General features: G+C 46.1%; 1 protein-coding gene across 1 annotated transcript; it reads right to left on the minus strand.

Moving 5' to 3' along the window:
• Positions 1-7885: 7885 nt before the first annotated feature.
• MC5R (melanocortin 5 receptor) lies at positions 7886-8863 on the minus strand. Its single transcript, XM_003780281.4, is given in 1 exon segment — positions 7886-8863. A coding segment is annotated over 1 exon segment (978 nt).
• Between the last annotated feature and the right edge of the window lie 496 nt (positions 8864-9359).

Genomic DNA, 9359 nt, shown 5'->3' on the forward strand with positions numbered 1-9359 from the left:
AAAACGCAGGATTAATATTTGGATTGCTTCCAATCTTTTGCTGTTACAGTCTGTGCTGTATGAACAACCATTTACATATGTAGTTTCACCTCTGTGCTACTACATTTGTAGGATGAATTCCCATAAGTGAAATGCTGGGTCCAACGGCATGTGCATTGATCAATTTTATGGCTACAGATGTTGCCATATTTTACATTTTAGTAATTGTACCAACTTACACTTCTCCCAGCAACAGAGAAGTGGGCCAAGCTCCTGATAGCCTCATCAGCAGTGTGTTAACCAACCTTTGGATTGTTGACTTCTGATAGCTGAAAATGGTACCACAAAGTAATCTGGACTTGCATTTTTCTATGAGAAATGTCGTGGATCCATGCTTGGTATAAAATTAAACTCACCAGAAACTTGAAACAAACAAACAAAAAAACAAATGTCATGCATCTTTTCATATGCTTGAGAATTATTTGCATCAAATGCCTATGGACTGTTTCGTCAAATCATTTATTTAAATAACAAATAACTCTTCCAGTTCCACTTCTTTGCTCCAGTTTAACGCAGGCATGGACCCTTTCAGGCAAGAAGCTGCATCTTACTTCCTGCTATGCTCCTAATATCAGTACTCAGTAATTACTTGATGAATAAATAAACGATTGTGGGCCCTGGAAGACAGTGTCATCCCCAAAAAGTGGCATTAATGCAGAAACTTCAAAAAAATACTGAGAGGATATTTTCACGATACTCTAGCCATCTGTAAGGAGTACTGCACCCAGGGCCATCAAGGAAAGACTTGGAAAGATGCCTCAGCCACAGTGCCTCCAGCTGCAGCCCCTGCATGGTGGGTTTTATGATGGACCCCCCTCCTATCACTCATGTCTGGTGGGGAGGGGCTGGGGAGGCAACTCCAGAAGAAGGGGTTGGAGTAAGCACAGCACCAGCCTCCGCCAGATGCTGAGAAGGAACCACTATTTGGAGGCCATGCCATCTAATGTAGCAATCCTGAACAGCTAGCCACGAGGGAGCCACACTAGATCCAGGAAGCTGGATCTAGACCAGAATTTTTACAGCCACCGCTGGTGCCTGCTTCTACCAGTCACTTTTATCTGGAACCTCAGCTGCCTGTCACCTCTCATCCCCGTGTCTACCCTGCCCCTCCAAAACACATGTGTGCGCACACACACACACACACACACACACACGGCGGGGGATGGAAGGCTATGCAGTCAGAGTCCTGATGAAGGAATCAAACTGGGCCCATGCAGACAGCAGCAGGAACCCAAAGAGAGCGTAGAAATCCATGGACTCAACAAAGAAATGGGGCAACTTCTGAAACCCCGAAATTTGAATTAAAAGACAACTACAAATTAGGAGTAGAAGCTTAGACAAGTTCCTTAATCTCTATAAGCATCAGTCTCCTTAGGGAGGCATTAGGAATAGTAATATTTATCAATTTTTGTTTTGGTTTTTTGTTTGTTTTTGTTTTTTGTTTTGAGACAGTCTCACTCTTGTTGCGCAGGCTGGAGTGCAATGGCATGATCTCGGCTCACTGCAACCTCCATCTCCCGTATTCAAGCATTTCTCCTGCCTCAGCCTCCCAGGTAGCTGGGATTATAGGCGCCCACCACCATGCCTGGCTAATATTTTGTATTTTTAGTAGAGACAGTGTTTCACAATGTTGGCCAGACTGGTCTCAAACTCCTGACCACAGGTGATCCACCCGCCTCAGCCTCCCAAAGTGCTGGGATTACAGGCATGAGCCACTGCACCTGGCCATATTTATCTATTTTTAATATGGTTAGAGGATTAAATGAGATAATGCTTTCAAAACATTGCAATTTGCACTCAAAAATTTTTTGAATAGCTTTTTTTTCCCCCCCAGGACAGGGTCTTGTTCCATCACCAAAGCTGGAGCAGCCTTGACTTCTCAGGCTCAGGTGATTCTCCCACTTCAGCCTCCCAAGTACCTGAGATCACAGGCACACGCCTCCATGCCCAGTAATTATTTTATTTTTTGTACAGGTGAGGGTCCCTCTGTGTTGTCCAAGCTGGTCTCGAACTCCTGGCCTCAAGCGATCTGCCCCCCTCTGCCTCCCAGAGTGCCAAGTTTACAGGAGTGGGCCACCATGCCCGGACTTAAGCAGTTTTTAAGCACTGAGGCCTTGGAAAGAATTCTCACCTGGGGTTGTTTTAACTCATTAACTGGCTGGTCAGGGGGTTAGCGGAAGACAACAAAAATTTTGAGGTACGTTTACCACCACCTGCTGGCAAAAAAGAGTTTGACCATTAACTTTAAAGGGACCACTCTGCGCAGAACGGATGAGTGGACGTCTCCTGACAGGGACTCTGAGATGTGGCGCTGCCTGCCTGTGCTCTCTGTTCTGAACAGAGATCTCTGTTCGGAGATCTCTGGGTTATGATCTCCGTTTGAAGTCACCGATTGCTTTGCTCTCTCTAGTTATGGTCCAGGACAAGAAGAAAGACTGATCAAGGAGCCAGGGTGAGGCAAGACTCCTTCCCCTTGTTGACAATGGCAAAGGCTCCCGTCCCAGGCATGGCTGTGCTTCTAAATAGACCCAGCTTAGAGCTAGGCCTGGGTCCTGGGTGGTCTCCTGCCTTTCTGCTTTGCCTACAAGATGGATCTTGCTAGCCCCAACCATCTTCTAAAAATGTACTGAAAGGATTCCTCACTCCTCATTGCAGATTATACCTCTACCTCCACTCCTTTCTAAAAATCCACAGAAATGACAGTAAAAAGTATATATAAAGGAAAATTAATGTATAAAAGTTCTGAGAACAGAAGAGGAGACAACAGAGGACTAAACTTATGAAGAATTTTAGAAGCTGGAGGGCGGGTGGGGTGGATTGACAGAAAAACAGACTAAAGGAAGCCCCAGCCCAAGGCACACAAGAGAAAACCAGGGAGGGAGCCGTCAGGGTCAGCAGTTGAGAGCCAGGATGGAAAGATGTGAAACAATTGAGGGGACCCACAGAAGAAGCACATGCAGAACTGTGGCATGACCATTCCACACTGATCTCCCCAGGGTGCCCTCAGAGTGAACGCAAAATCATACCCCCAAAGCACCCAGGAGGATGCCTAGGGGGAGCTGCATTCCCAGCATGAAGAGCGGATCCCCATAGTAAATTCTCTCTCATTTTAGCTCAGACGGGCTAATAGAACAGGCTATTCTATTAGCAGACAGGGTGCAGCTAGACACCCTTCATGTAACCTCTGCCACCAGATGGGCTCCACACACCGCCAGAGAGCTGCACAACCAGCTGTTTTCATCCAGCAGAGCTGTACGGACCCATGCAAGTACTAAATCAATCAAACCCACTCCTTCGTGGATAATCCAGGTTCACCCAGCAGCTGAGGGAAATGAGCCTTACCCATGAGAAGGAGCACAATAAACAGGACAATTGACTTTGGAGGAAACAAATAATTCAAGTCAGATGACAGAGTTTTAAAACATCTAATGACAGTCTTCAGAAAAAAATAGACAAGATATGGGTCTATGAATGCAGGAACAGCTTGCTATAAAAAGAAGGCAAGGAAAGGATAAATAGAAAGTCACAGAAATTAAAAATATAGTTACCAAATTAAAATTCAATAGAAGAGGTGGGGGAAAAGACAAAGTTGAAGAAGTCTTTCAGAATGCGTAACAAAAAGACGAGAGGAAGAAGGTAGTACGAGAAAGATTCAGGGACATGGAAGATGGATGCCGATGGAACCACGTTTGACTAATACGAGTCATGAAAAGAGAAAAAGAGAAATGGAAAAAGAAAAATCATTAATCAGAGAAATAAGAGGAGATGATTTCTCAGGATGAAGAAGAATGCCTGTGATGAAAAGCTGCAGTTCCTGACTGCCTCTCCTGTTCTAACCTGTAATTCAGCTATTATGGCTGGAGCTCTGGCAGCCCTTTTGGGCCATGAGTTGACCTTAACAATGATAGAAGCCAGGCATGGTGGTACACATAGTCCCAGCTACTCAGGAGGCTGAGGCAAGAGGACCACTTGAGTTCGAGACTAGCCTGGGCAACACAGCAAGACCCCATCTCTTTTTTTTAAAAAAGATAGAAGTCTGGATTCTTTATTGTGCCTTTGAGCTCCATTCTAGCCTTGAAATCCTTACCTCCCAACTTTTTCTCTGTAAAAGGGAAATCAATTTTCATCTTGGCCAGGTCACTGGATTTCTGCAGGTTTTCTGTTACGTGTAATAAACCAGCTTCTAACTCTGTGCTGTCCAATATGGTCGTCGTTAGCCACATGCAGTTATTTAAATATAAATTAACTAAAATTAAATTAAATTAAAATTCAAGGGCTGGGCGCGGTGGCTCGTGCCTATAATCCCAGCACTTTGGGAGGCCATGGCGGACAGATCACGAGGTCAGGAGATCGAGACCATCTTGGCTAACACAGTGAAACCCTGTCTCTATTAAAAATAGAAAAAAAAAAATTAGCCGGGCATGGTGGCGGGCACCTGTAGTCCCGGCTACTCAGGAGGCTGAGGAGGGACAATGGTGTGAACCCGGGAGGCGGAGCTTGCAGTGAGCCGAGATAGCACCACTGTACTCCAGCCTGGGCAACAGAGCGAGACTCTGTCTCAAAAAGAAAAAAAAAATTCAGGTCCTCAGTCACACTGGCCACATTTTAAAAGCTCAACTGTCACATGTAGCTAGTGGCTACTATAGTGGACAAAGCAGAGACAAAACATTTCCATCATCGTGGAAGGTTCTGTTGGACAGCACTGCCCTGACACAAATCTCTTCTCACAAAGATGCTTGTGTTCTGGCAAAGGACATAAAAACAATCTATTCTCCAGAGTACCCAGCAGAATGTGTGCCATTGTGAGGTATAATTATGGGGGTCAAAAGGGCCTCCTAGAAGAAAACCATCTGGGATGAACGTTAAGACTCATATGGGTATACTCATATGGGTATAAGACTCATATGGGCACACATTCAGGTGTGCCCTGAAGATTGTGCAGCTTCAACACAATCTGGAAGCAGAAAAACACAAGACATGCTCAGAGTCATCTAATTTTATTGATGTGTAGGATCTGGAAATCTGTCATGTCTTGAAATAACTAATGTCCTATAAACTCACTGATGGCAGAGATTCCCTAATGGCCACTGCTTCTAGCCCCACTGTAAGCACATGCTAGGTGATATCCCCAAAATGCTTGCTCACTAAGACACAGACTTTTGCACAGTATATAAGGTCAAGTGTTCAATTTTATTTTATTTGTAGGTGTTATATCATTTTGATCTGAGACATGGCCATCCTACAGGCAATAAATATTGCCAAGGAGACTTCACCACAAGTCACCAATGAATGTACCTTCTCATTTTGCAGTAGCTGCTAACAAATTGGCAGAAAGACCAAAACCATTCTGGATATTACACATCAGAATGACCAGTTCAAACAGGTGATCTGCTCCTTCCATTTTATTAGCCATTTCCTTGAACACATATTTTTACATCAAACAAATTTCCTACAGAAGCAGATATTTAACATACCATATCATACAATATTTGACAGTTATATGTATTCTTTTTGGGGGAGATACTTTGTGTTGGGTGCTAGGGGTTGGCTCTTTTATGTACAGATATTTACCAAGTCACTTCAATGACGTATTCCTTCTAAATGAAGACACATCTAAATACTAGGGTTATTTCTGCACTATTTGTAAAGATTAAAAGGCATTTGAGCATTTCCATAAAGACCTTTTTATGAAAGGTCAGATCTTGTAGCAACTCATGAAGCACGAGAGCAGAAAATTAGCCTAAAGGGAATTGGGTTCCCAGATGGGGCCAGTGTCAACCACAGGGTTGAAGTTTCTGCCCATAGGATTGGAACTCACTTAGTACTCAGGTCTAGCAGGCAGAAGAGTCGATGCACATTTGTTTTGCAACAATAACAAGCATTCGTGGTGCACCTGCTCCATGCCTGAAGCTGCTGTGCCACCAAGATGCATGCGGCAGAAGAGAGGCCAGCTTTCACAGAAGCCAGGCTCCTGAGACATGTCCCATGGGAACAATGCACTGTGGTTCCCCATGGTGGTTACACGGGATGACTTACTGCCCATTCATGGATACACACATGAATTTTCAGCAACAAGGAACAGGAAACATTTGAAAAGATAGCTGCCCCTTCAAAACTCAGTTGCCAACAGCCTGCTAATTTGCCAGTTTTCAAATGATTTGGATGTCTTATGCATACTCCTGTTCATGCCAACACCGTTTCTTTCCTGGACTCTGCATTCCCAGGGGCAGGGGTCAAGCGCATAAGTTATTGATATGGCTACATCCAGGAAGACCCTCTGTCCTGGCAGGTCTCAACAGGAAGGGTCCCTCTTCTGCACTAGCGGCTCACTGTTGTGTGACCCAATGGTCCTCTGCTTTATTTACATTTTTTTCATTGAGTGCAGTCTAGATGTGAATGTCCAAAACAAAGCAGAAAATAGGAATCATACCAAAAGTTATTACAAGAGTGGACTGTGAGAGCTGCAACGACTCTAGCCCTTTGCTTCAGAGAAGGACCACACAGACCTCCTGGTGTCCAGGCCACTGCTCTGACCATTGGCCCCTATGTCCTTCCTTAGTATTTACCCCATCTAGTCATTTCTTTTTCTTTTTCTTTCTTTTCTTTTTTTTTTTTTTTTTTTTTTTTGAGACAGAGTCTTGAACGGTTGCCCAGGCTGGAGTGCAATGGTGCAATCTTGGCTCACTGCAACCTCCGGCTCACACCTCTAATCCCAGAATTTCTTTAAAATAAAAAGCAAACCCTATAGTGCTTTACAAATTTACAAGAAGCTCTCACAATTTTGCAGTTCTCATGGCCACCGAGTACAGTCAGCACAGATGTGGAACCTGAAATGAGATGATTCAGGCCACACAGCAGTGAAAGGCAGAGTTAGGACCTGAACTCGGGTTTCTCTGCTCCAGTCTAGGTTGGAAGAAGATGGGGGGGCTCCCTGGGCTATAGGTTGGGCCCTGACCTTTGTTGGTTGCTGAAATGAGATTGACATGCTTCCAAGTACACAGGCCAGAGTTCAGACTCCAACACAGATCTGGTGTGAGCCATTCAAAGCAAGCCTGGCTGTGGACGTGTGCTACATGCAGCACTGGCCACCTTGAACTCCTTGAGCCCCTGGAATGCCCCCAAACACCCATTTGGGAACCCCAGATTGAGCCCAAATAAGACGGTAAGAAAGAGTCACAGAGTCTTCCACAGCACATGAGGCAAGGTTTGTAGCATAAGGTTTTATGTCTGGGTAAGCGCAACACCATGATTGACAGAAGTACAATTATTCGGACAATTATGAACACAAGCCATGAATCAAAAGTTCAGGCAAGGGGAGCAAAGAAGACATTTCAGAACAAATGAACAGATTGCTTCTGATGGAAAGAATCTGGTCACTCTTTTCTTCCCTGAAAAGCATGCATAACTCAGAGTGCAGCCAGCAGAGTGTGGACCTGCTTCTGGGGAGAAGAAGCAATCCCACCTGGCGGCGATATCACAGCTTTTCTTCCCGTCACAATCCGTGTTTCATCATGCCTGGCTTGCACTCAGGGTGCTGTGCATTCCCCAAGCACATGCCTGCTAGGTGGAGGGTGGATGGGGCCCCCAGAAATGGGTGGGAGCAGTAGAAACCATAGGACACAAAAGGACAGTAAGAAATTGTCATGACTGTTCCCAGAGTGGATAAGCAACCCTTGCATGTTGGACATAATCACCAGGAACTGAACAGAGAGAGCCTCTTAGGCCCATGTCTGACCTGGTAAAGAGAAAAAGGGGATGCTAGCATTCCCGCCTACCCCTTGGCTGTCGCTTTGTCATAGGTGAGCAAACAAAGGAGAACAGAGCCACAGAGAGGGGTACTTTGTGCTTAATCCCTTCTGGGAAAGCTGCCGGCGATTCTGAAATCACGGCAACAAATAATCTCCTTAAAGGTCTTCCGCATCTCTCGTCTGCGGAAGGCATATATGAGGGGGTCCATCACGGAATTACACATGATGAGTATGAGGTACACATTGAAGTGAGACATGAAGCAAGAGCAGTAGAGGTTCTGAGGGCAAGAAAGCATTAAAAGGAGATGGAGGAAGAAAGGGGCCCAGCACACGGTAAACACGCCTAGCAGCATGGTGACGGTGACCGCGCCCTGCATGCTGGTCCTCTGCCGCGCAGAACTGGCCCCGGGCAGAGCCGCGATCCGCTTGACGTGAGTCCGCGCCAGGAGGAACATCTGTAGGTACAGAGACACCAGGAGGAACAGCATAGTAAAGAACATGGAGATGAGGCACAGGATGACGTAGGTGGATTCAGAGTACAGGATGAAGACGATGCCGCAGCTCGTGCAGGAAGCCCAGATGCCGGCGATGATGGCCCCTGAGCGCCTCGCCGTCATGATGTGGTGATAGCGCAGGGCGTAGAAGATGGTGACGTACCTATCCACTGCAATGGCCAGCAAGCTTCACATGGATGCCACCACGGAAATGCAGATCATGGAGTCAAACACATTGTCAATGTGGCCCACAAAGGCGTCTGCTATCACTAGGTGCTTGTTGTTGAGTAGGTAGATGGTGACGGTCTCCCAGGCACTGGACATGCTCACCAGCATGTCGGCCACTGCCAGGCTGCACACGAAGAAGTACATGGGGGAGTGCAGGTTTTTGTTCTTCACTGTGGCCCCTATGACCAAGATGTTCTCCAAGAGGCTGATGACACCCAGAGTGAGAAACACCTCCACAGCGATGCCCATGCCTTCACATGGTGAAGACTTGTTTTTGACATTGGGTCCTGAAAGGTTGCCCTCTGTGGCATTCAGGTTGAGCTCCAAGAAATGCAGGTGAAATGAGGAATTCATTGCCGGAGAAATACACCTCTTGTCTTGGCAGCAAATTTACTGTAAAACATGTTTTAAATTCACAATCCAGAGAGGTTAGCAGCCTACCAAAGAAAGACAGCAGCTTGCCTAGAACCAACACAGCCTGAGAAAGGGGATGAATGACACAGTGCATCAGAGGACTGGGCTCGGCTCGCTCAATCCTTTTTTTTTTTTTTTTTTTTTTTAAGAGACAGGGTCTCCGTATGTTGCCCAGTCTGGTCTCAAACTCCTGGCCAAAAGCGATCCTTCTCTCTCAGCCCCCCAAAGTGCTGGTACTACAGGGGTAAGCCACGTGCCCGGCCACTGGCTTGCACCTTCTGACCTGCGTTCCTGAGACCTGGAAGAGTGCCCCTGGACACGCAGATGAGAATCCTCACCAGCCTCTTCTGCTCTCCTTGCTTTCAGCTCCCAGCCTTTCACATGCATCTTACTAGAGAGACACTCACCTCCATGCGCCCAGGACAGTTTCACTTTT

Source organism: Pongo abelii, chromosome 17, assembly GCF_028885655.2.
Source record: "Pongo abelii isolate AG06213 chromosome 17, NHGRI_mPonAbe1-v2.0_pri, whole genome shotgun sequence".
Classification (NCBI taxonomy): domain Eukaryota; kingdom Metazoa; phylum Chordata; class Mammalia; order Primates; family Hominidae; genus Pongo; species Pongo abelii.